At 40.0% G+C, this 27,885-nt stretch overlaps 1 protein-coding gene across 8 annotated transcripts in view; it reads right to left on the reverse strand.

The window, feature by feature from the left end:
* Positions 1-34: 34 nt before the first annotated feature.
* The window catches only part of clcn2a (chloride channel, voltage-sensitive 2a), a 57,036-nt gene continuing 29,185 nt past the window's right edge, over positions 35-27,885 (reverse strand). For 2 of the 8 annotated variants that reach the window (XM_035955282.2, XM_035955278.2), the window contains exons 3-25: positions 24,516-24,647; positions 22,606-22,734; positions 22,114-22,247; positions 21,660-21,749; positions 18,973-18,996; positions 18,435-18,513; positions 16,725-16,850; positions 16,443-16,527; positions 16,031-16,132; positions 15,150-15,252; positions 11,941-12,096; positions 11,378-11,447; positions 11,169-11,279; positions 10,468-10,681; positions 10,175-10,308; positions 8,062-8,306; positions 7,593-7,704; positions 7,407-7,453; positions 5,698-5,766; positions 5,092-5,130; positions 4,875-4,979; positions 3,808-3,894; positions 35-3,678 (exon numbers count right to left, since the gene is read on the reverse strand). In XM_035955282.2, the coding sequence (XP_035811175.1) occupies positions 3,163-3,678; positions 3,808-3,894; positions 4,875-4,979; positions 5,092-5,130; positions 5,698-5,766; positions 7,407-7,453; positions 7,593-7,704; positions 8,062-8,306; positions 10,175-10,308; positions 10,468-10,681; positions 11,169-11,279; positions 11,378-11,447; positions 11,941-12,096; positions 15,150-15,252; positions 16,031-16,132; positions 16,443-16,527; positions 16,725-16,850; positions 18,435-18,513; positions 18,973-18,996; positions 21,660-21,749; positions 22,114-22,247; positions 22,606-22,734; positions 24,516-24,647 (2,909 nt within the window). In that variant the 3' untranslated portion in view covers positions 35-3,162. The other 6 variants (XM_035955279.2, XM_023285785.3, XM_035955281.2 and 3 more) reach the window with 6 other exon arrangements.

Genomic DNA, 27,885 nt, shown 5'->3' on the forward strand with positions numbered 1-27,885 from the left:
CTGCAAACACGAAGAAGAAACACGATTTCTCGACTATCTTTTAAATGTGTTTTTCTTTAAATTTAATCATTCACTCATGTACAAAAACAATTTCATGTCCTCTGAAAAATAACAATGGCTGTTGATTTCAAATGCATAATTCTCCTATGTACAATAGCGTGTACGCAGCTCTCATCCATGTATTTCCATATATACAAAGCATATACAGGCCAGTGCCATATAAAGGGAGATACTACAGACTTATTGCTTAACTAGATACGCTGCAAATTAGCTTATACACTCTCTACATTTAACTCCTTATACATTATCTTATAGGGCGAGCACTACGTCACATTCTATATGCAAACAAAAAGTTTACACAGACCAAAAAAAAAAAACCAGACTTGGTGTGCTCAAAATTGTCGCATGAGGCTAAAACACTTACATCCATTTGAAGGTCAGAACAAGGACTTGCACACACACTTTGCTCTACAACAGTTGTTGGACTCGTGGGTGTCACTGGGGCTTCATACACTAGTTACATTTCTCAACATCGCATTAGAGGCCAGGCTGGGTCGTAAAGATTTGTGTAACATATTGTGGTGTAAATATTTACAGGCCGCATACGGTACAGCACAGGTGTGCGTGTAAGTGTGCGTGTGTGTTTGTGTTCTGTACAACAGCCGGTATCTTCCTGTAACTCGGAGCTCGTGTGTTGTTCCTTTTTCATGCTAGAAACACGCTAAATTCACACTGCAGAAGATATAAATGATGAGAGCGACGGTCTACATCACCCTTATTGAATCAGCCCCACTAAAGCCAAACGAGGCTACATGTGCAGTCAGTTATATTCATGGTAATTACAATGTGCTTCACTGGTATTTGGAGCCCTGCCTTAGCTTGGCGGACCTTTGGAAGCTGCCTTTGTTCACTGTGTGAATAGATCCCAGCTGACGGTGGATTTCTGGGGAGGATATAGTTAATATTTAATAGTAAAATAATGAAACATACTGATAATGATGTGCTGCGACATGTAACTCTGCCAAGATCTGCAGAGCGTTTTAAGTAATGTAGTGTGAACGTCACCTTTACTGCATTATTGATGTAAATTTATTGCATATCAGCTGACACATAAACCAACAGCACTATACCTTAATATTACAAGCCATTTATTCTGGTCCTCTGATATATTATTCCAGCGCTAGAGAATAGGTAGTTGTTTAAATAAGTACCATTATGTGCTCATTAGAGTAATTTCTTTGTTCTTCTGTGCTTTCTTTATTTTATTTCTCCATTATTACTCATTTGTGTCCTGATAATGTTCGGCGTCATGTTCACAGGAGGGTTGTTTCGGCCTGAAGACTCAATTTAAATTGAGGAGCCTAAACCAGATTTGAGCATGGCAAGGAAAGTTTGTCTCGCACACACACACACAGATACACAAATAAAAGATAAAGCTGCTGATGTTCTGTATGATCTTATTGTCAACAATCCCCCGGAAAGGTTCAAACTTGTGACGTTTTTGCAGCTTATAGTTTTAGTAGTAGGTACTGTGAGTCATAAACCTTCATTATTATTCAAAAATGACAGAAAATACAATGACCCACAGTTCAAGCAGTGTAGTGCTGCTTGACTTTATCCTCCTCTACAATAAACAGGGGCAGCGCAGTTTATTTTTGAGTCAAATCCCACGTACAGTATCCTCTTAATCTACAAATCTGCAGCTTAAAATAGCTGATTCAACATTTACTACTATTGCAGTAACACTTCCGAAAAACAAGCAGCTTTGGGAAATTCTTTCACATTATGCACTATTATAATCGTGAGGTTGACAGTTGACAGATATGAACGGTATTCCACATACACAACTCTGGTCCTGTAAGTACACTAGAGTGAAAATGTGTGTCAATCCACAACTGAAAGTAGTTTCACACAAATAAGCTATTTACTCTTGTTTTAGTGAAGTTTGCTCAAATCTGCAGTGCCCGCCTGTTTGAGGAAATTACTTGGGATTTGATTTTATTGTAGCTATACTGACAAAAGACTGTCACCTAAATGTCCCTTTAGCAGATATTGTCAAGCCTTCAAATATGTCAAATTCTCAGTTTAAGGTTGTTCTTCATCTTGATAACTACATTTTCAGCCTTTCTGGAGATATTATCATAGACCACCTACAGTAACAAGTGAGCAGACTCCACCTGCTGAGCAGCATCATGACTGAAAACCACTAGAACAGCTGTTTAAGGGACCTTGTGATGAAAAAGTCTGTAAACAGTTGTTTCCGAGGCAAGGAACGAGCTTTCAAACCCCGTTAGGCTACATAGTGGTTCTTCACCAGTGTAGCATTGCGCCGCTGTGACCGTGTTGGTTCTTTTTAAAACCACTGACTATACATAAAGATGGATGAACCCTCTGTGATGTCTCCTATAGGTTTTCTGAACAGCGGTTTAGAATCTCAGTGTGTCGACCGTCATCATTTTGGCAGTGTCCAACTCTGACTAATTTCCACTTGTAACCAAGGCTTGTGGCTGAGGCAAGACAAGGATTCTCCTGTGCCATGCCTTTAATTATGCATCATTTTAAGCCTGAATACAAATTAAATGGGTGAATTATATAAACATTCACCCCCCTTTAGTTATCACAAACAGGGAAATCAGTTATAGAGACCAAAAACATTTTTTTCCAGGGTGTAAACAGGTTTTATTTCTGCTTTGAAGTTGGACGTTTTAACATGGGGGTCTATGGAGACTGACTCACTTTTGAAGCCAGCCTCAAGTGGCCATTTGTGGAACTGCACTTCCACGCTGGCTTTATTTTTAATAAACGGAGGATGCCACTTCATTAAAACCTGGTATCTACATTACCCACAACGCAACTTGGATGCTAACTTCTCAGTCAGAGATTCGTATGTGTGACGTGAGCAGTGGCTAATGCAGCTTTGAGCCTCAGAGATGAGTGAAGTCGAGATGTGTTGCTGATTTGAATCTTTCCAAGGGATTTTTGGATGATAATAAAGACATAAAATAAAACCAGCTTTATCCTTCAAACGGACATTTGCTCACACTCTCACTCGGACTACAACAAACGCTAGAAACACAGGCATCAAGGCTGGACTTGGAGGTGAGAGTGACCTCTACAAATGTAAGAAATGTCAACATTCATGAGGCGACAGTATGGATCAGATCATTCTGATTGATCCTCGGTGTGGGCGATGCTACCCTCTCCCTCAGGTTCTGACTGGTCCTTGTTCAGAGAAGGACTCCCCTGTTCTTGCTCTGTTTCGTCCGGCTCAGGGGTTTGGGTAGGGGGGTCATAGTCACAGGCCAGCTCTGATTCCTCAGTGTGGGAGGGGCTGCAGTCAAAAGTAAACTCTGATTGGTCCTCGGCGAACGAGGGGCTTTCCTGGAGACCCAGCTCCGATGACTGGTTTGTGGTGTCGCCGGGGCTGGTTTCAAACTGCAAATTCGTTTGCTCCGAGAAGTTGACGGGGATCTCCTTGTACTGGAGATCTGGCTGGTCCTCCACATCAGGAGGGTTGGGTTCCCGTGGCAACGAGAGCCCCCTGTGGCGGATGCACAGCTTGTGCAGTTCTGTTACCTCAGATACGCTTGTGGTGTTTCCACTGTCTCGGAAACTGGCCAGCGGAGGGCGCACTTTCACTCCGGTCACCGTCACGGAGCCCTCGATGGCCTTACGCAGCTGGAGGAGCAGAGAATCACCCAGCAGCAAAGAACACAAGCAGTGGAAGTAAAAAAAGAGAGGTCAAGAAAGGTGAGAATTAATGATCATATTAATAAAACATCATAGATTAAAATGAAGGAAACACACCTCTTTCAGAGAAACCACTCCGACCAGGCGTCCCATGCTGGTCACGTATGCGTGATCCAGACCCAGCAAAGAGAAGATGGTGTGAGTCTGTGGAGGAGGAAGAAGAGGAGGAGAGGTGGGTCATGGCCTGGATACAGACTCAGAGGGGGCTCATTTGCATTTTGGATCTGGGTTATGTAAACTGTAATGCTGGGATCAGACTGCACCGTATTTTTGCCTTTCAACATGGTCACTGTGTCAGACGAAGCGTCCCAGAGTCATAAATTCAGACCAGCCCTTCGGAGCTGGCCCTGTTTTATGGTTTGTATGAGACGACGCCAAAGACTTGCCTGGGACCAACTTTACAGGTTCATGTGATCACAAAATATACAATTACAGTTTACAAGTACAGCGTGTGGCTGCAGAGGTAGTGATTGATTTGGTGTAATTCTCTTGATGTTAGGGGGACACTTGAATGAAAGCAGGTTGACTGGATTGAAATAAATCATCAGTCCTCTATTGCTTTGCCATGTTTACAGTTATGTTACAGCTCAACACCATAGACCGTGTTTTTAGCAGTCAAACCAGGCGAGGCAAGATAAAAATCATCCTGAAATGGGACATCTTTAAGCGTCCAGTATAGTGTGCTGTACGGGTCTTCCACTATGACACTGATTGGTCGGACTGATCATGAAGTCTGAGCACAAAAACCTCCTAAAGTGACATTTCAGAATTTGACCAGTGTCATTAGGTGAACACATTCATCAGGTCCTCAGTTTTATCATGACTGTGCACTAATATTAATAATGTTTGCTGATGGATTTAAAAACACCTGCAAATGTTCATGCCTCCATTTGCACCTTAGGTTGGAAGACATACCATTATATTTTGAGAGCATAATGCTTACGTAATTCAAGAGCCATCAATTTTTCAAATATCACACTCTGTCAGTAATTAGAAGGAAAAATACACATGGCTTCCACACTTTTTTTGTGTGTATTTACAGATAAATATTAATATTTTTCCACAGAGGGTAAAGGGTGAAATTTATTTCACAGTGTGTTGATGGCTTTTTGGTTATATTGCACCTTATGCAGAGATGTTTGCTCCACCAGCTGGAAGGGGGCAGGATCAATCTTGCAGTTCTTGAAATCCACCGGCTCATCGAGCTGCTGCTCCTCCCACTCTGCTATCTACAGGGAGAAGGATGACAGGACACAAACTTTTAAACTCTTATTATTAATATTTTAAACTCTCATAATTATTAAACTTTTTTAAAAATATGATGTGTTAGTTTGTTCTCACATCTGAGGGAGTCATACAATCTTCCACTTCAGTGGAATCCTGAAAAAGAGAAAATTCAGTTAGTATGTCTTTGTTCTGATAAATACACAAAGTTTTACATAGAGTAAGACTGCAAATCAAAACTTTACATTTTTTTGTAAACATAGTACACACATCACTCAGGGGTCACTTGCTTGTGTCAGTGTCGGTTATTAAAGACACAACTGTAAACCAATGAAACATTAATACCTTGAGTCTACTAGAGTTTCAGACCAAAAGGAAAGTTTGGTTTATTAATCACACAGTGCAGCTAGAACCCAGAGGATTATACTGACAACACCAAGAAAATGTAAAGAATCAACCATTTAAAACAAAAAACAGATTCTCACACACACAGACAATAAGTATGAGCAGCAGTTCACAGTGACAGCTCATGAAACATTTGCTTTAACAAAAGACATTTAAACCTGCCCACCTCCCTCACACACACTTTCTCTTGCTCTCTCTGCAAAGCCACTCTAACGCTTTGGTTTGTGCACCACAAATATTTTGGTCCAGCACTCACTACGTGTGTGTCGCAAGGCAACGGTTACTAAGCAACAGTCTCTAGGCGGCAGACAATCTTACCGCCATGGAGATCCTCACTCGTTTGGGCTTGGGCTTTCTTTTTTCAGGAGGAGCCGGCCCAGCCGGGCTCTTAAGGCCGGGGAGAGAAGGCATCAACACAGCACAACATTAACACAGCATCAGTGAAACTGGACAGTTTTACCCCCTTAACATGGCGTCGCTGCAACATTGGATCCCAGTCTGACTTCTGCTGCGAGAAGTCTCTGTGATGTGAGCACAATGTTGCTGAAAGGGTATAATTACTGCACCACAGATGAAGGTGGGGACACGAAATCTGTACAAGAAGCCCAATGTTAATACAATGCTGGATGATAGATACACTGCCAGATAAAAGGAACTTGAACATCGCATATTTTAGCATTTTTAGCACCCGGTGCCTTTATGTTGTTCCCTAACATCCCTTTTAGCAACTTTAAGCCATCTTACTCCACACTGTCTTGAGACAACTGGACTGAATCATCTTGTTCCAGCTCCTCACTGAAGCCACTTCACTGACTAAGCATTTTATCTCGCAGACATTTCATCTGTGAAACACAGTTGTCAATAATAACATCTTCAAACGCTACAGTTCATTACAACAACTGCTGGGACAGATCTATTTTGTTATTAGTTCCAACTTCTCTGAGAATCAGATTCATATGGGAACAAAAACAGATTTTTGACGGAGAAATATCTTTTTCATTTTTTAAGTGACTTAACCCTCGGAAATCATGGTGACTCTACAAACCATGTATGTTTTACTGTTTACATTTTTAATTTGCTACGTTACATGTCTCCTGTCAAACAGCTCAGCCCAGGTTCATTTTTGGCAATTTATAAAGTGAAACTTGTAAATAAAATCATTTTGATTAAATTTCACAGTTAAAAGTTTAGTTGTGATTATTTTTCAGATGGGACCACATGTCACAGATGAGTAGTTCAAAGACTGGTGGAAAGTTGAACATCTGAACAACTTCGGTTTTCCACAATTTCTAGTTCTTATAAATGGCATCATATTGGTGATTTTTTTAAAAACACACCATGCATTTCAAAGCAGGTTTGGTGGTTTAGTGTTAAATCATTAATCAGTTTTCTAATAATTTGTGATTGGTGAGTTTGTGCTAGATGATGAGTCTACTGACTGAAATATTCACATTCAAGACTGTTGTCAATGGCTGCACTGCTATCAATTTAAAATATTCTAGATGTCTTGTACATTACTTTACATATACTCTCTCCAAATTCAGATTGGCATATGCTTTGTCTTTGATCCCCACTACAATTTAAAAACATGTGAGTTTCAACAACACTTGGAGGACGTTTAAAACACCTGACACACCGTCAGTGACGCTAAAGGGGTTAAAGATACATAAAACACACTACATAACACCATCACGGCTTAAAATTTAACAACAACAAAAAAATGCTAAAATGTAGGATGCTCAAAAATGTTTGACTGGCAGTGAATGTGCGGTGCAGTGAGGGTGCAATGACTCACAGAGGTTTTAAAACAAAAGGCTGAGACCACGGCATGAGATCACACAGGAAAGCCCTGCTGCCTGTGGGTGGGTCCTGCCTGTCAGCGGCAGGAGGACGACGAGGTGGACGGTATGTGCGTGGACTCAGAGAGAGCACAAACATCCTCTCATACAGTGCATGTCACACTCTTACTGTACACTTGCACTCACGCACATAAATACATAATCTCTGTTTCTCGCTCTTGCACTCACCTCCAGCAGCTCCTTGTCTTGGTCAGCACAGGAGAGGGTCTGAGAGCCTCAAAGAGAAAGTAAAAAGATAGGGTTTGTTAAATCTGCACTTGAATCCTGACCTTTTAAAACTGATGTGTTCTTGATATCCCTCGTCAGTCTGTCCTACTGTCTGTGCGTGTTTTTGTAGCGGTGTAAAATACATACTATTTGGCGTCTCTGTGTCACTGATGGCAGACACAGTTTTCAAGGCGGATTTCAGAGGAAGCTGAACGTTGGAAACCACTGGGCTGAAGGAGGAAGACTCCTCTGTGGAGATCTACATGGAAAATAGATTAACAGAGAAAGCCAGACACAAGCACATGCACGCACACACATAAAACACAGAAGAGACAAATACGAGCGCATGCACGTAGAACAAACAGGACAGCACAGGTAAGGGCACAGACGACACAGACACAAAAGACATGTGTTAATGTAAAAGTGCAAATAAATTACATTTATACAGCTTGCTAACACTTACCACAACAGCAGTCCAAAAACTCCATCTGTGCCTTTACCTACTGCTACATGCTTCACACATGCTGTGCCTGATCCACTTTTAGACTACTGCTACAACCCAACCCAAGCCAGACTTGGCCCCAGCCCAGCCCTGGCGCCCCCGGACGCCTCACACCTGTTGGGTGCTCACCAGGAAGCGGACCCCTTGGCGAGCGCCGGCGTTGGCCGAGGCATTGAGGTTGGTGTGGGTGCAGGGCGAGCTGGGGGTGCTGTCGGTGGTCAGGCTGGGAAGGTGATCATGGGTGCCGTTGTCTTGGGCCAGCTGGCGGAGGTACTCGAGCCTCCGCTGGCGGCCCAGCTGAAGAGACAGCAGAGACTGGAGCTGAAGTCGCTCTATGGAGCCCAGGAGGATCATGGAGTCTGAGGGAGAAGGGAACAGGTGAAGAGAGAATGACAAAGAAGAAATAAAATGATCGTGAACATGTATATTTAAATAAGTGAATTAGACTAGTATATAGAGGTGGGTGTTCTGAGATTTGTCCGTACTATTGTGACGTTTATGTATAACTACTTCTCTTCCCACAGCGTGAAATATTACAAGATTAATCCAATGTGTGTTGAATCTAATTGTCACCTTTTGTTCATTTCAGTGGTGATGGCTTTTGAAAATGCCACAAAAGAGTTGTGAAGATGCCCAAAAATATGTGGACAAAAACGACATTATACTGTATGCAACCGCTGAAAATCTCATTCCAAAGCCATGAGCAGAAATGCTGCAATTACAGTCTTCATTCTTTCCAAATCTCAATGTGCAAACCAAAACATTAGTGAAATCGGACACTGGTGTCAGGTGATAAGGTTGGTGCAGTTTATGTTATAATCATCCAAAAAGTGTTAAATAGTGTTCACATAAAGTTAGGGCTCTCTAAAGCCTTCCACATCAAACAGCTCTTTTTTCATGGACTGGAATTTGAGCACGTAGACATTGTAAGACCTCAAACTGAGGCCACAATGCTGGAAGAAAACATAATTGTTCTAAAGCATTAAGATTTTGTTCAAAGGTCCCATATAGTGAAAATCTATTTGTATCGTGTTTTGTGGTAAACTAAAAGCTGTTAAGATACAAAGACATTTTGTTACATAATCAAAATGAGCAGCTGCCTCTCAGTCTACCAGGTCTATTTACTCATCTAGAGCTGCTTCTGCTAACTCTACAATGTCTCAGCCAAAGCGAATCACATCAAATGTTCTACTGTTGGTTGCAAGAGTGAACACAACAGTCTTAATGCACCCCCAGCCTTTGAAGAACTGAAGACCCAGTGGATTACCTTTATTATTGAAGGCAATGTCCCCACAACAACAGGGAAATCCTTAACATTTGTTAATTGTGTGGCTAACGTTGCTAATGTTGCCATAAGTTTTGATCATATACAGGCAGGTCAGAGCCAATAAACAAGGACTGGGTGGTTTACTGTGCTTTTATGTCACCTGTTATACTTCAGAGTGGACATTTGTTTCTCTCTTGCTCTCCTGTACTCACATAAACTGCATTTTAATACAGCCAATTTTTTTATAAAAATGTTTTAATTTCCATGTTCTTCTGTTTCTGTTGTCAGACAGTGAAACAAGTATGAAATCATGACTAAAGTACAGCCCATAAAAGCTTACAAGTTAACCATCTGTCACTTCAGAGCAATTTTTAATCTGCTGCACTGCAAAAATACAGTTTTTTTTTTAACATAACATGTGGTCTGATAGACTGACAAATTCACCAAACACGAGTTAAAAACGCCAGCTGTGCTGTGAACTCAGTGATATTTCCATGTCAAATGATCGCTCAGACAGGAAGTCAGAAGCGATAGAAAGTCCTGGTCTTATACACTCATTCAACTGTTTTTCTCTGCTCTGTCAATCACAGAGGCAGAGAGAGCTTCTTTCAGGTAGAGGGTGTGAACAGCAGGAGGTCAGGTTTCAGCTCTTCAGATGCTAAAACAAGCTGTTTAGAACAAGGCTAAAACTTATAGATATATAGTCATAGTAAAATGAACCATCTTTGCAGTATTTTGAGCTGAAAAATTGAAATACACACTGGGGACATGGGACACTTTCATTTTTAGACACTTTATTTGTTTCCCATTTAGAAGGCCAGGACTCTGTACTGAACATCAAACCGTGAATTCACCCAATTTAAAAATGTTTTTATTGATTTAGAATAGCATACTCCACCTTTAATTGGAGTTAAGAGCCTGTGCCAAGCAATAAAGAGCTGTATATGCGTACTATGTTACCTCTGGATTCAACCAGGGCCAGTGTTTTGAGCTGACCAGTCAGCAGCATCTCCTGTAGGTCCCGGTAGGTGGAGTTGAGAGTGATGAAGCGCACATCCCTGACCATGATGTCCTCCACACGGATATTATATTTCCTGAAACACGGAGGAGAAGATGAAGGCTAAGTGACTGGAAAAAAGGAGCAGAAGATGTGGAAACAAAGGGGAAGGAAATTAAAGGCAAGAGAGGGGAAAGAAAATGAAGAAGAGGAATAAAAAAGAAAACAAATCAGTGCAAATAGATTGCAGACTCACTCGTGATGTCCCATCCCCAGCTCAGGCAGATAAGGAAGTTTCTTGATGCGAATGATGGAGTCGTACAGGGATGGTTGGAGCGACTGGGCCACAGCATTGGCCAGGATAACTGCGATCATCACAGGCAAGATATGGGAGATCTGACCAGTCAGCTCAAACACTATGACTGCTGTGGATACAGTGTGGGTGACGGCACCAGATAGAGCTGCAGCACCTGTGTAGAGTGGGTGTGAATCAAAGAAAAATGTTTTTTAGACAAAGGTTTAGTGTGTGGTCAGCAGAAGGTACAATTTAGGCTGTTCAGTTTTCAATATCAAGTGTGAAAGCTGAATGTGTCCTATTAATCAGATGAGTGCTCTGCAACAGAGCAAATCCAAACAGGATTTCTGCAGGATGTTGTCCTCATTCATAACATTTTAGCACTCAGCGAGACACGACCGTGGTAATTTTGCGTTGAATGATTTTCCATTTTACTTTGACCCAAAATGTAAAGTTCAATTTAGGAAGAATTGATTTTCATCAGTTACTTTCTATAAACTGGTATAAAGTGATAAAAATGGCTGCAACTTTGCCACTGCAGCAATTTCAATCATGCACGGCTGAGGGAAAGTGGAAAAGGCCTGAAAATTAATTTAAAGGTAAATTAGATACAAAATCATGAATTAACTGCGTAAAAAAAAAAGTCTTTCCAAGCAACGCACCTACTACAGCATAACCACCAGGAACTATGGGATACACACTGCCATCGGCATGTATGCCGTCAGGAAACATGGTTGCCATGATCTCTCCAACAAGTCTGCCAAACGCTGCACCTGTTGGTCACACACGGACACAGAAAGAGGTTATTTTTCAGGGAGATTTACCTAAAGTATGCTGTAAAAACCATTGGAAAACTGTAGATTTTATTCACCGATAAGAAAAACTGGCATGAAGGCCCCACATGGAACAGGCATCGTGGTAGCCACAGCGGACATCCAAAACTGAAACAGAGAGAAAAGTACAGATGAGGGATCTTAAAAACTATTTAAATTCTTCACATTTTCTACACAGAGTGGTACACAAAAGTCTGAAGCGCTGTTGGGGTTCCTATCCAACACGCAGTACTAACAGAGAGGGGTCTGATCAGTCCCAAATTCATTCTGTGTCCTGACAACAAACCCAAACATAAAGCCAAAGTCCTAAAGAGCCGGCTACAGTGACCAAGAGAACAAGCAGTCCCACAACAGATGGTTTGACTCCCCACGGAGTCTTGATCTTAAACTCATGGAGTCAGTGTGCGATCACATGAAGAGGGAAAAGTCACTGAGACAAAATCCACAGAGAACAGTGTATCAGGAGAACTGATGCTGCTTTAAAAGCAAACGGCTCTCACAGCACAGCCTTTTTTGATTATGTTTCTGTTCAAAGTCACTCTCTCTTTGATTTTAGTGGCTAAAATTTGCACACAGCTCTTCAGGCATGTCCATGGCCTACCTTCATGATGATGAAGAGGATGAGCGTGATGAAGACGTTGACCTGGGGGTGTTTCCAGGCGTGATGGTGGCTGATGTAGTCGAACTCCTCTGCCACGCCCTGACGGCACCATGTGCGATTGTCGAACAGAGCGACCAGAGACTCGTGTTGCGTCAGCTGGTCGACACAAGAAAAAGTTGTCTGAACATCTGTTTACGTCCATTTACGGCCCCAAATGTCTGACAGGGCTGTTTAGGAGACCCTAATATTTTCATAAAGTCAACAACAAAGGTTTCATCTACATTTTCTGGAAGAGAAACAATCATTAGCCAAGCGTTTTGAACCCCTGCAGTTTTGGCCAATGTGTCAAAAGGGCTGTGTCTCCCACACTGTTCTTTTCAATCTAATCTAAGTGTGTTCAAATTAAAACTGAAACTCAACACTCTGACGTAGCATTAGTTATTTTACTTCAAATTCAATGTGCTAACAAACTGAGCCTGTTGAACTGAATGTGTAACTGTGTGTTTCATTTGTTGATATGCTTAAAATGTTTTATTGTTTGACCTAGGACTTCTCAGATAGCACTAATGATACTAAGTGGTGCACCATGGTGTGCTGAAATTAACCCTCTGGATCCCAAACCCGCTGGCTGGTTTGAAAGGCATGTAATAATTTGAAAAACTGCCAAAATTAAATGATTTATCAGAGCCAAAAAAACCCCGCAAAAACGGGAAAAATCATTGGATTTTTAACTTTCAGACTGTCCTCAATTATATCATATCTGAGGTACAATTCTGGTGGGAAAAATAAATCTAAACTTAAAAATCATGATATTTCATTAAAATCACTTTATTCTCACTGTATTTGTTGTAAATGTTGATTCCAGTTTTTTTCAGTTTCTGTAAAATAAATAATCAATTTTTACTCAACTTTGTTTTTTTTTATTATGGTTTATGGAATTGTAACTGTCATGTTGCACAGACGATATGGTTGAGTTCTCTCTACTTCTAGTCATGGTTGTGCTGCTTCCATAGAGGTGCAGGACTTTATATTGCAGTGAGAAATGAACCCATAGTGAATAAAAATAAAATGTGGCAAACAAAAAATGCCCAGACAATGCCTGGGGTTTAGAGAGTTAATTATATATATATACAAAGACCATATGTTTTCAATGCACTGCAAAATACAACAGAAAAAAAAATCTAAATTGGTCAGTTCAGTATGAGGCTCCCAAGGAGTTAGTGACAAAATTTAGTTTCCTTGCAATAACTTTTGCATTCTCTTCAATCCATACAGAGAAGAGAGCTGTTTTACAAAACAGTATCAGGTATTATGTAGTAATACCCTCAGCTGCAGCTGCTCTGCAGTAAACACTGCAGATACATTAGATAAATAAGGAGATAATTTAGCCAACTTTCTCACCAAGTGCTGACTGAGACAGACTCTAACCGGGATTGTAGCTGCATCCATAGGTGTGCTCTGGTTGTTGTGTGTGTGTGTGTGTGTGTGTGTGTGTGTGTGTGTGCGTGTGTGTGTGTGTGTGTGTGTGTGTGTGTGTGTGTGTGTGTGTCACAGTGATGCTCATGCCAGCTCAGTGTTGGACTAAGGCCACGGTGTTTCAGAACTGGTGTAATAGTAACACATCTGTCACATCTGTCTGATAGAAGCAGGTTCCACTGTAGCTTAGAGTTGCCCTCTTGGCTACTGCTATAGGAGCAATAAAGAGCAGAGCTGCACATGTAGCACCATCGAATCTGCCACAAGTGCACACAAGATTTGAGCAGCAACCACATCCAGCCACAGCTTCAGCTCAGCCAAACAGCGCAGCTGCAGCTGAGCCAGTGGCTGTAAACTGATGGAGCTCAGCTTTCTGAAAAGGTGAAAAGGAGCAATAAATACATCACATCATCTTCTCTTTTTGAAATATTTCCCTAAACTGGTGGTGTTTTATACCTGGAATAGACCAACATACTAACTGTCACATGGATCAGGAAGGAATGCAAAATTCATTGCAAGAGGGTGCAATAGTAGTTAAGATAGCAAGTAATAACAAGACAACAGTCCACGGCACTGCTAGCAACTTACACATAGAACACATACTTTGTTTACTATCTTAGTTTTGCATGTTAGGATGCTAATATTTTCTAACTAGCATGTACACAAGGTTCAGCTAAGGCTGATGGGAATGTCATAACAGTTTCTAGTATTTAACCATACACCAAAGTTTTGAAAGCATTAGCAATTTGACCCAGTGCTGGTGTAAAAGGAAACTATTAAACTCACTGGGGTTCATCCTCTGGATACCATGCATGTCTGCACACAATTTTATAGCACTTTGAAAGAGTTTGACACATTTTAGTCTGGACCAAATCTGTGACCTCACTAAAAAGGCTCCCAGTATGACCAAAAATCTGCAGCATCACCCTGATTAAAATAAATAAAAGAAGCACGAGCACCTTTCTTGATACCAGTGCAACGAGCTTTGTTTGTCTATTTTGTGGCAAGATTTTCACCTAAATGACCATCACTATTTGAAAATAAGAAAGGATGCATAGGAAAACTACTTATTTTTTTCTTGTTCCAAGAGTCTGAAAGGCTCAATATGATCTTAAATGGCTGGGTTAGGCAGGCGTTTGTGACAGCAGCTTAGGAACACTGGCACAAAAGCAGAAAACAACAACAAAAAAAGACAAGAAAACTATGTATCTCTGCCTAAAAACAGTTCAAACTTCATTTCACTTTGCTGTGTCAGAAATTACAATGCTTCAATTTCCCTTGGGATTAATAAAGTATCTATCTATCTATCTATCTATCTATCTATCTATCTATCCATCCATCCATCCATCCATCCATCCATCCATCCATCCATCCATCCAATGTGTCTGCATCCTTTATTTTGTTCTGAACCAGAGCTTCAATGCTTGGTTTTACTTGACACCGACAACACAGTGTTACAATCTCGTGTCACAACTCAACGGAGAAGCACAAGGTCTAATAAAGACTGTATAAAAACACAATAAACATGAGTTATGAACCCCTGAAACAATATTCATTAGCGAAATGAGAAAGCATTCCAGCAATTGAACAGCCTCTGCTATCAACTATGAGGAGCACAAAATGACCCATAACCTGACACCAGCTCTCACTTCATTTAAAATGACCATCAATCATCTCACAGCAGTCAAGCCCTGCTTTTATACTGTCAAAGGAGTGTGAAAGCATTTTCTCACCTGTCCAGCCATGAACTGCCCGAAGCCCGGGGGGAACGTGAGTGTGGAGACCAGCAGGGTGACGAGTGCAGGATACACCAGACGCCTGACAGGAAGAGATGGACTGTGGGGTCATTAATGGGTGTGCTTGTCATACTGTATATGCATATTTGATTTCAAGGTGGCGTCGATGGAGAGTATATAAATAGGTCCTTATGATGTGTGTGAAACTGACCCAATTCATACAAGGCCTTTACCTAAATTTCAAAGTGCAACATTAACACTGTGACACAGAGAGCGAAGCCAATTTTAAACACAAGTGCTGTGACAAGATTAGCAAGCATTTGGTTACTTTTGGAGTTAAATATATATTGAAGTGCTGAAATGTGACTCTTTTAGGTGCATCTTTGCCATTTTGGGAACCTCAAACTAGCTCTCTGCTTTGTTGAAGAGAACAAGATGAGAAGATCAATACTATTCAGATGTCTTTCCACTGTATATGAAGCTCCAGGCAGCAGACATTATTTTACACTAATTAGCACAAAAATCAAAATGTAAAAAGGGAAAATTTTTAGTTTAATGGTGAGTAATGTGGGGGACTCATTAAAGCACAACATGGTTTTGAACAGATCAAACAAAAAAAGATGTAAAATGTTATATATTAGTGAGGTTTAGAGAAGCTGATGTTTTTACCATTTGTTAGATCTGGATTCACAGGTTTCGCCTGTTTTCAGTCTGAGCAAAGCTCGCCTTCTTCTGGCAGCAGCTACATTGATCTTTTCATCAAACTCTCAGCAGGGAAGCAAATAGGAGTGTTCTCAAAATGTCAAACTGTCCCTTTAAGCTGGAAAAAAGAGGATGAAAGGGGAAGATTGTGTGCAAATTTGGAATAAGATACTCACTTCCTCAGCAAGAACTTGTTAATAGTCTTCTGCTTCCTCATGCACTCGACAATCAGCCGGTTCAGGTAGACAAACAGAGCACCACCAAAACCGCAGGCAATCCTACAAGCACAAACACACAGGGCAAAACAGAAGACCAATGTTAATTTATTGTTTCTCCCTATTTAAAACATTTTGCCATGAAACAAATCAAACTTTGCACATGCTGATCTGGATACAGTCTCTGCTTATAATCAGTAGAGTAAAAAGTTAATTTCATGCCCCATTCATCGAATACACATCAACCTTCAGACTCCTAACGGGAATGGGACCACTAGGAGGCTTCAGAGAAGGACTCAATAAAAGCTCCTCAGTAACTCAGGCGATGAACTGCTCTGGGATCCATTTTATGTGGTGCCAGAAACACACTCACCCGAGGATGGCGAACGCCGGCAGCTCCTGAAGGTCAAACGGGAAGTCCAGACGGAAACGGGTCTTAAAGAGAGCAGTGATGGTCTCTGAGGAGAAGAAAAGTGTTCTCACTCTGTGGACACTATACAGCAACGTGTTAATGAATGAAAATGGATTATAGTGGTTTACAGATGGGAGCACAAAATGTGTTCCAGAATATGACAGATGTTGAAAAGCATAATGGCACCAGGTAAAGTCACACAAAACAAATCTGAAAAGAGAAACTATCTCTCTCCTACTTTACCTTCCTCCTGGTTCCACACAGCGAGCACTCTGAATATGAAAGCACTGAAGGTAGCAGCGAAGAAGCCCCTCCAGTAGTTTCTCACCGCAAAAAACGTTGACGTGACCTCAATACTGAACAGCACCCCTGCAAGGCACAAACACATCGAAACTGTATGTTCAAGACATTAAAAAGCACATTTTTAACCATTCATAGGACTGCAAATAAGTATTTTCACTATCATTCATCAAGTGATTATTCATTTTGTCTAAAAAATGTCCAAAAACCACAGAAATTATAAAAATTACTGTCTGATAATTAGAAAAGCTGTCAATTCGTGATCTGTTCATTAAACAGCTCATTTCTAGTCTTTAAAGCTATCATCTTTTAGGGTTTTCACTTTCATTATTAACTTTAAAAATAAGTATATTCTATCTCACATGACCTGTTTGCGTTGCTGATTGTTGTGCTGCGAATCATGTACCTACTCTGATCAGTGAATGCATAGTAAATACTGTTCTGATGTCAGTATGAGTTAGTCCAGTTGCTCTAAATGAATGAGACAAGGTGTCAATCATGTCCCAAAAACAAGCTCCACCTGCCTCTGGACGTGTGGCCACAAGCATCTGTTCTATTAAACAGTGTACACAGGAGAAGTCATTTGTTAAATTAATTATAACTTAAGGCCCTCAACCTGGGTTATTTTAGTCTTCATCCATAGATGACGGAAGAATGCTAATAAAGATTGTGTTACTCTGTTGGAAGCTGAGGAAAAAAACTTGGGAGTTTTACTTATACAGCAAGTATGAAACACAGATGTAAGTCAGTGTTTTACATATTTTACATACAATGAAAAACAGAGCGACAAACTAATATAACAACACAATGAAATCATATTAAATACAAATTGTTTTTACCTATTAATGGCATTTGACAAAAATGTCAGAAAAGTTGTTATAGTGCTCAGAAAAAAATGGAAATTTGAACTTTTCGTTTTCCGTAAGTAGGCGTCCCTAAAGAACATGAACATCCAGAACAAAGTCTACATAAAAAGTTTGAAAAAAAAAAGTATTCATCTTGTCGATGCTATGAACATCTGCAGTGGTTAGCTCTTAAACCTACAACAAATTATTTTTTGAGGCCAAAAAAAAATGGTAACACTGACAGTTTTGTCAACTTCGTAGTCAACAGCTCCTAATTTACACATTAAGCAGACATGCAAGAAGAATAGAGAATGTATTCTATTATCCTCTTTCAGCTTTGTTTTGGTCACTACCAGCTCCTGCAGAGGTAAATGTCAAGTTCACTACTTTATGTTTCCCTTTGCTGGTTACATAATGAGCTCAAAGTCACAATAACACCTCAAAATGCCGAGGGGAAGAGCTGCAAGTGATTTTTACCTGTAGAAATATCACTAAAAAGGACTCCTAATTTAGATGCTTTATTATACATTGAACTGTTGAAAATTGACCTTACAGTGGCACAAACGTCTCAAGGTTACCTAAAACAATGGGAAACACGAATATTCATGCAAAATGAAATGTATGTCTGACTAATATTTGTTGAGATGCAGAATGCTGGTCTGAATCAAGGAGTTAGACGAGCACACTGACCAACACTGGCATCCTCTTCTGCTAGCGGGGTAAATATTCTCTTCATCTAATTAGCTCCTGTAATTATCTACAATAATTAGATCCAATTCAATCACAGGCTTAGGCCACGTTGTCTTACCTCCAATAGGGGCAGCAAAACAGCAGCCCACACCCACCGCACAGGCGGCCGACAGCATCTCCGTGTTCCTCAGCTCGTTCTGTCCAAGAACAGTCAGATATACACACATACAAAAACACACACATGTATCCCAACAGGTGTATACGCACATGCAAAACGCCACAAACCCACAAGGCACACAAAAGAAATGCATTTCTCCTGAATAACAAAAATCACTTCCAGCTTACAAATGCGGCCGTTTTACTGTAAAGCTGCTGCATCTGTTCACATTCGGTGAGATTACATATTAGAGCACAGGTACACGGGAGGCCATGATTGAAAAACCAGGATTGAGTGTTGAAATCATGGAATGAGATGTTGGTATTGAAGCAAAGGCAACACAGATCGATGTCTCACTGCGACGGTTCACTGAACAGAACCAAACGGCGCAGACAAATGGAAAGACATCAATCTATCTCAGAGGCTGAAATGGACAGCATGGATTATTGATGTTGATGGAACTGGCAATAAAGAAACTATCTGACTCGTGCATTCATACCTTGCTTCCCTCAAAGGCCTCTTCCTTTAGCAGTAAAAGTGAAAAAAAAAAAGACAGAAATATGTGTGAGTGTGGAGGTTACCTTGTTTTTTTTTTATCCTCCTCCTGGCAGAAATCCAAACTACACAAAATCAAACAAGCAGCGAATGAGCTTCAGCAAACACAGTCTTGATTCCACCGTGGGCGGAATTAACATTTTCCCAGACTGATTATGTTTCCTGGTTGTGTGGTTGACCCCTGGATTATTTGGGTCTTTTCTAACTGTGCCGACACGCGTTTTTTCTTCCTCCACATCACTGCAGTCTATCTTCCTCCACGCTGATGTTGGTGCAGCGAGGAGAAGCACAGCACAGTATCCAGAGCAGAAATAGACAGAAGGCCGGGCTGAGGTCTCACATGAGTGGAGGTGAGTGTGTGTCCTGGGGAACGGCAGAAAGTCAAAGAAGCATCAAAGATTTTTCAAAGAATAACTGTGTGTTTTTCTTCTTTCACATATGTGAGGGTCAACAGAGAGAGCATAAAGATGGAAAAGAATCCTCCTAGAGTGGGCGTCCTCCATTCTTTTAAGTTCACATTAGCTGTTTACAGACTGCAGATTAAATGAGCCACTCAACATCTTGTAAGCTATAAGTGTTTTTTTTTTCTTCCCCATGTACTTACAACATATAACATACTGTAATATTGTAATGGAGTGTCCCCATCATTTGCCTCATGGACTTGACCTGGTTCCAGCTGGCTGTGAGTTTATACTCAACGTGCAGACGAAGAGGTTTCACACAGATCGCTGCTCTTTCTAAGGAACGTCTGGTTCTCACTTACATGGAAGCTGCCCAGTCAATTGGATCAAACAGTTTGCTTGTCTCTGCTGGTTTGATTAAAATAGGTATTCACCAAAAGAAGGTCAAATTGCGGCTAATGAAAAACCTGGAAGATGAGGCTTAACTGTGTAATTTTCACACTGTCCAATTTTGACGTTTGACTTGCAGTGATGTTTACTGAGTCAGCTGGGTTCAAGTAGCACAGTGAAAATGATCTGAAATATTTTTAGAGTTTTGTGTGATTTGATACGCTGCTCCTCTTAATGCGGGACAAAGTAAGCCTAATATGCTGCTGGTTGAAGGTCACCTCAGTGGTGGCAATGAGCGAGCTGCTAACGCTGCTTTTTCACTTTCCACATGTAGATTTGGGGACTCATACACTGCCCCACTTTCAGGCTACAATCAGTACGTAAACAGACCTCACTACAAATCCCTGCCTGTGTGTTTCTGTAGCTGAACGTGAGTGCAAAATGCTGTTTTCCACAAGGGCGCCTTCAACTGACCTTGAGAGACAAATTTGAAATCTGGACATTTACTGTTGATGATTGATGAAGTAAAAACATTTCTTATGTTTTCTGTTTGTGTGTAGTTTCATAGACAAGCCCCTTCTATTGTTAACTGTCTTCAAATGGCCAAAAATGCATTGTTGTTTTTACATTTGCGGACAATACAAGTAATACCATGCTGACTCATTGCAATCAGGAGTTTAAGATTCATTGGAAATATTTCTGCCGCTGAATTCTGCCAGTTGAACATGTTGTATCTCAGCATGACATGTCTTTATCCTATACTTGGCAAGTTATCTGTGAGAATAAGAAGAATATAACATCAAACATCCAAATGTGCTCTGGAACCCAAAAAACATCGTCTGTTCAAAAATTTAAAGCATTCTGGGTGGATTTTTGTCCTTTTCAGCCATAAACAAATCTCAAACCTAAGACCTTATTCTGAACCTTAAAGATCCAATGTGATAAAAACCCATATTATTGTATTTTGCGGTATTTTTCAACTAAAAGCTGTTAAGATGTGAAAAGTCTTCATGCACTTCCAGCATCTGAGGAACTAATAAACAAGGACTGGGTGAGTTACTATGTTTTTATGTCACCTGTTGTGCTTCAGTGAAACCTAAACTCAACCTGTGTTGACATCGGTGTGCTTCTCTCCTGCACTCTGTGCTCACATATACTGCATTTCAATTCAGTCCTAATCCTCCCAAAATGTTCTCATTTACACATTTTTCAGTTTTTGTCATCAGAAAATAGAATGAGTATGAAAAAGTGCAACATGTTAACCGGCAGTGACTTAAGAGCTTTTTCTCAGGCTGCTGCTCTGCACTGATAAAATATCGAATTCAGCAATATGTCCATGTAGATTGCTCAAAGAGAAGGTTGGAAGTGATAGAAAGTCCTGGTGTCAGTAGCCGTATGGTCAACTGCCTCTTACTGTCAATCAAAGATGAAGAGTGTACTTTCTGGAGCGGGGCAGGAACAGCAGCTCAGTGGTTTTCACAGCAGAACAGCCCATTTAGAACAGGGCTAACACCAGGGGTCATACAGTCATGGTGAAAATAAGCATCTTTGTAGTATTTTGAACTAAAAAATGAAAGAAGGCACATTGCGAGAACATGTAAGACTTGCATTAGTTTGCTACAAAGGGGAAGAAAATGAGACCTCTAAGCGTGCCCTCATGAACCATCACTCATTTTTGACACACAGACTTAGAGCAACTCCTGTTTTTTTGGTTTCACTTTGCTACTGTACGGATGGATGGTTAGTAATTATGACTCTCCTTAGAGATGTAAGGGGATGGAGCTCAAAATTAAATTCTGTGCTAAAGTCTGCTAAGAGATCTGTATAGTAGTTTGTTTACCATTCTCACCATGTAAATCCCCCCAAAAAGAGCAGCCATGAATTTGCTGAGGAGAGCAGCACACAGACTGGCGACATGAACGAAGGGTCCCTGAGAGGAAGGACGGAGAAAGATGTTAGTAAACGGGATATAACTGCAAGCACATTTAAACACTACGCAGAGCGTGCTGCATTCAGGTTCAGGGACATTATTCAAACACCTTTCCACGATTAAACCCTGCTCAGACTCACATTTAAACTCCTTTATTACCCCACTGAATGGGAAATGCAGCTGCTATCAGCAGTAAATCCCGTTTATATTTTCGCTGGTATGACTTTAATGAGACTAGGAGAAGCAAGACTATTAAATCCTCCAGATAGGAAACTTCAAGAACTGTCAAGCAATCTGTCATTTGTAATTTGTAAAGCCGAGAAGACTGTGATTGGGACAGATGAAGGAGAAAAAGACCCTCTACCTCTTTTCCCAGTGGCATCCCGCTGCCCAGAGCACAGGTCAGGCCAATGACTTTGGCCACAAAGGTCTTAAAAGTCAGATACTCCTTCAGGACCACCCCCCTGAGTATCGTCTTCATCTCAGGAATACCTGAACCTGAGAAATGAGAAGAGAGACATGCCAGGTGGGATGATGGAGTGGAGAGAAAAGATGAGTTGAAAGAAAGCAATTACAGAGAGAGAGAGAGTGAGGAGAAGAATAAATGAAGAGTGAGGGGGATGGGTGAAGGGAAGAATCTGATTGATATTTAAATCGTTTTCTGTATGCACATCTCATCAGACGTATCTTTTATGGATACCCTGCAGATGTGACCACTAAGAGATGTACAGCTGCATGTCCTTGGAGTCCTTACGGTGCACTACAGAGCCAATTACATTATTCAAACACAGAAAAATGACTATGAATTAGTGATAAGAATAAATAGGTTTTTGTATGTACCGTGTGTGTGTCTTACCCACAGCCTGAGGCGCCAGTATCTGCGTGAATCCTGCTGAGAAAGTGATGAGTACTACAGGGTAGGTGACCCAGGCGATGTACTGCAGAAGCATGTTGCTGTCCAGTCCTCCATACATCCACTTCTGTGCTGCACATACGCACACAAAACTTCATCTCAGTATAATGCAGCAGAAAACTAAACCATCCAACAGCCAGTTTCTGCATCTGTCGCTGATCTGCTGATACTCCTCTCTTCTTATCTCTGACCTTCTCTAGAGATGTTTTCCCCGTCTCTTGCTTATTCATGCATTTTTCTTCACCTTCAGCAGCTTGGTGGCCTCGTGCTCATTCATCATTCAGCTTTCTTTCTAGCAAACTTACCATTACAGAAAAAAAGAGGGAGAGAATGAAGAAAGCGTATTGGTTCTTGGCAAACCCATTAAAACTAAGTGCAATGTTGAGTATCTATTTCTCTCCATTTCACGGCTTTGTCCACAATAAAGCAGCAGCTTTCAGGGATGAAAAAGATAGTTTTAAAAACTCTGTAAGGCTCTTAGAGGAGACATAAGAAAACCTTGCTTTGGACAGGGAAGACAGAGGTTTTGTAAAGGGAAGCGCTCTTAGACACGGTGAAATAATGTTTCATTAAAGTTAGGATTCTCACTTTCAACCTGCAGCACTTTGTTACTGGATGAGCTCAATCAAAGAGCAATTTTTCCTTCTTAGGTTGTTTTATTTGAATGCTTTTTGGGGCAGAGGAGAAAAAGTTAGCCAATAATGTACTACAAAGAGGCAACTTCGGATAAAGGGCTCTGTTTTCATGCGTCACCTCAGGTTCATCTTGACACCCCAGGGAACCAAATCTGATCATTATCCATGTTAATATAATTTAAAGATATACAGTAGGTACTGACATTAACCTCTATGTCTGTGTTTTTTATGCTGAGCTCATGGTTCTCATTTACATACTGTTCTTGTTTCTGTAGTCAGGCAACAAAGTGAGCAGAAAAAAAAAGTAATTTGAGTGTAATTCATAGACACTTACAGTATTTCCTGTCCTGAAACATCAATAAAATCACTACTGTAAGATTGAGACAGAAATGAAAGACTGTGCTCACAACTAAACCATGATATACCATATGCCATGTTATAATCAGTACAGGTGATTGTAGAGAGCCGGAGGAGATGACACAGAAGTTGAATCAGTAAGCGATCACACTGTGACCCTCATGTTGCCTGTGTTTTGGGTTTTGGCTGGCTCCGTGTAGATGTTAAAGTTGACCCTGATACAGAAGTGACTAATTATTGCAACAGCTGAAAGAAGAAACAAACAAAAAAATACACTAAAAGTAACATTACAGATCTGTTTCACACATCTGCAGAGCCCCTGAACAAAGTGGAAACAGCTGAAATTAGTTCACATGGAGAAATACAACCATGAGCAGTAACACACTAATCTGCAAGAAAGGCCCTTTTCTTTATTTACAGATATTTTATTAAAGTGAGAAACCTTTTTTTTTTTTTTTGGAATTTGCTATTTTTAAGGTTGAATCATTTCAGAGTGTTTTATTTTTGTAGTAAATAAGTCAGTTTAGGTAAATTTGAGAGTTTAGGTTGTTGCAACTCCAATAAGCATAAGTCCGATTTATTGATGATTTAAATATTAACAAAACCAGTTTTCTGAGCTACTGTTCAAATTCAATATAACATGGAGGTAGGACAGTCAATTCATATGAATATTTTAATTATGCTACTTCATATGATGTCTGACTGTCAATCAGATAATGAATTTTCTGATGCCTCTTATCAATTCATTATTAATACAATTTTGCTGCCTCTGTGAAAACAGTCGCACATTCACTATGTGTCCATCCGCCGGCCTCTCTAACTTGTTTCATCTCTCGTTCTGGCTCTCTGTCTCTTTCCTACCTTCCTGGCAGAAGGCGATGGCGTAGTCCATGACCCAGCTGACCAGAGCCATGAGCAGCCCCAGCAGAATGAGGAAGATCCAGTCCTCCCCCACCCGCGAGATCAGAAACTTCTGGCAGCGAGACGCGCACACTGATGGCACCGAGACAGAGAGAGAGGAACGCAAGAGAAAAATCTCGTTAAAAAATAATCTTCGAGGTGTGATGGGACTGCAGAGTGATATTTATGTGTGCGACTCAAAGAACTTGTGCAGGAAACGAGATAGAAGAGAGAAGAAAGAAGCTCATAGGTGTCGGTAGAGGAGAGGGAAATGGATAGAAGGAGGGCACAAGCAGCTTATTTGCAGCACAGTTCATACACAAACATTTCAAAGTGGCTTATATACTGTAGTGAATAAAACGTTAAATATGAAATACAGCATGGAACATTGAAACTCATACAAAATGAATAAAATAAAGGAAATCGAGAAAGGGTAAGACAATTTGTTGCATATCAATTTATACCATCTGCACCTATTTAATATCTTTATCATGTATTGTCTAAATCGGACACAATATTTGTGTGTGGAATGAGTGGAACAATACTCTTGGGCCAGTTTATCTGTCTCCTGTGACTTTAGGACATTACAGGTGGTGTTACAAAGAGAAGAGCAGGAGTAATGTAATACTGGATATTAAAATGTTAGACATAATTGTGTACTTGTCAGTTTGTTAGATTTTTAGCTTCTTATCCTTCAGTATCGTAAAATATTGATTGATTTGGGATTTTGCATTTGGGGTTAATATGAGGTGAAATGACAGAGACTTTTTATGGCACTATCTTTACAAGGATCCTTACTTTACTTGAAGTATCATTTGCAGAGTACTGTATATTCAACTGTTTTCAATTACACTGTAAAAAATGGTAATATTCTGGCAACTGGGGCTCCAACAATATTGGAAAATACTGGAAAACAACCACCTTATACAAATACAGTCATTTTTAATACTTAAAATACATTTTCTAGCCTGTTCTGTTTAATGGATAATATTTACATGTGTAAAACAATGAAAGTACCTACATTATACAATAATATAGTATAGTACAGTACAGTATAGAATTGCATCATTTAGTATTAGTATAGTATATTATTGTATAGCATAGGTAATGCCATTGTTTTACACATACTATACAATAATAACAGTAATAATACTACTACTACTAACAATAATAATTTATTATTATTATTATTATTATTATTATTATTATTATTATTATAAAATATCATTTAATATAGCTAAATGAACAAATAGTTAGATAGATATGACAATGAAAATCTGTGTTTTGACAGATTACCAATGATTATATATAATATACACAATTACAACACATTAATTCAATATTTGTTTATTTACACTTCCAGTTTCATCTATTAAATCAAAAGTTTGTTTGGAAATTCAGCCAGTTTTAGATATCTCTCTGTACTCTGGCAAATTGTGATGATGTTTCACAATAATAATAATAACTTATAAATAAGATAATGAAGCAGATGATCAGCAAATTGGTCAGTAATGAAAATAATCATTTGTAGCCATAACATACATCACTTTCATATTTATTTGTCATACGTCTGCCACGATCGCCCACCTCCAGTCCTATGTAAAATAATTTTATTCTCCAGTGAATTCAGTTAAAGGAATTCAAGAAACCTTTTGAATTTGAGAAGTTTCCAACCTGACCTGTAAAGGCATTTAAAATCACTTCTGGATATTTGTTTCTGCTCTGTGATGCTCACAAAGTACTTAGAAATGTTGCAGTTTGCAGGCCACTGCCTAACATCTATGACACACAAGAAGACGGTGCAGAGCTGTGAAAATTAGCTAGAACTAAGAAAAAGTCGTTCAGACAAAACAGGACATCTTTCAACATCATAAATGGACAGAAATCTTTTCATCATGGATGACAACAAATATATCAAGGGAAAAGCAACGTCATAATCACACCGTGTGAATAAAAGGTTCAGCTTGATGCGACACTAAAGGAAAATAAACACGATGAGTGAACCGAGCTATAATCCATTTACCAGGAGCAAGGGATCAGTGAGAGAATAATGATGAACTAAAGGAGGTTACCAAGTGAGCATCACTGTATCTTCCTTCACTTCAAATATGAGAATACAGAGAGAAAACAAAGCTAGGTCAGGGTTATAAATTCTACTATTACATTACAATCTATAACTCTGAGCTAGGTCAGCTAAAAGAAGCATCACTGGACTCATTTCTTCCCTCTTGTCTGCGGACACTGCCAAAGCCTGGAATTCACTTCAATATCCAGAGCATTCATAGATGTGTTCGTCCCCAGAGAAGCTCAAAATGTGCTACTAACACATTTGCCAGATCCATACTGCATAAAAACGCCACAGTCGAGACACCTCAAGCTTTTGTTATGTTTTTTTAATGTCTCGCTTGGAATTCATCAAGTGGTGCTCATCATGGAGAAAACTGTCATATTTTAGAAAAAAAAATATCAAAAAAGCAACAGATGTGTGGGTGATAGTGAAAGAGGCACAAAGAGACACAAAGACAGGGATCAACACAAAATACTGCCTAAAGGATAAAGCTGCTAATATTAAATGTTTTTTCCATGCTGTGAATAAATCCCATGAAAATAGGCCAGGAAAAGCAGCAGTTCTCTCAAAAACAAATACATTTTTGGCAATTTTGTCTGAAAACTGATAATTCATTAATTGATTGACAGTCTGACTAAAAGCTGCAGCTCTAGTGAGAATCACACTCCTCCATATGCACTGACCACAAACATTAGTGTTTCCACTGCTGAAAATAGTACCTGAAAGACACATTTATCCTTTTTGATTAACATGTGCTAAAACTAATGCATAGTGCTCAGCTGTTATACTGAAGTATTTAGACTACTATAGACTGTAACCGTGGACATAGCAACAGTTACAGTCTCACATTGGGCTGTCAGCTCCAGTTTTGATGTTTGTTTTAGGAATTTGGTAGTTGTCATCTTGGTCTTTTCAAACTAGATGTGAAGAGCGAGACTTTGGATCTGACAGAGGATTCAAAGACATGATGTATGACAGTATGGTAGCAACTAGTCAATCACACAGTAGCTGCATCCCAAAACCTACCTGGCTTTATCGTCTATTTTACTCTAAATGGGAATGGAATTTATACAGTGAGCATCACACTGTATTGAAGGAGACTTGAAACTAGTGATTGGGGTCATAAACTCATCAGGAAAATGTTTATTAAGGTAACAAATCAAGTGAAAAGTAGGGTCATTTTCTCACTGACTTCTATACAATCAGACAACTACAGCAGTCTGTCGCAGGGCTACATACAGAGACAAACAATCACACTCACAC

Source organism: Amphiprion ocellaris, chromosome 10 (assembly GCF_022539595.1).
Source record: "Amphiprion ocellaris isolate individual 3 ecotype Okinawa chromosome 10, ASM2253959v1, whole genome shotgun sequence".
Lineage (NCBI taxonomy): Eukaryota > Metazoa > Chordata > Actinopteri > Pomacentridae > Amphiprion > Amphiprion ocellaris.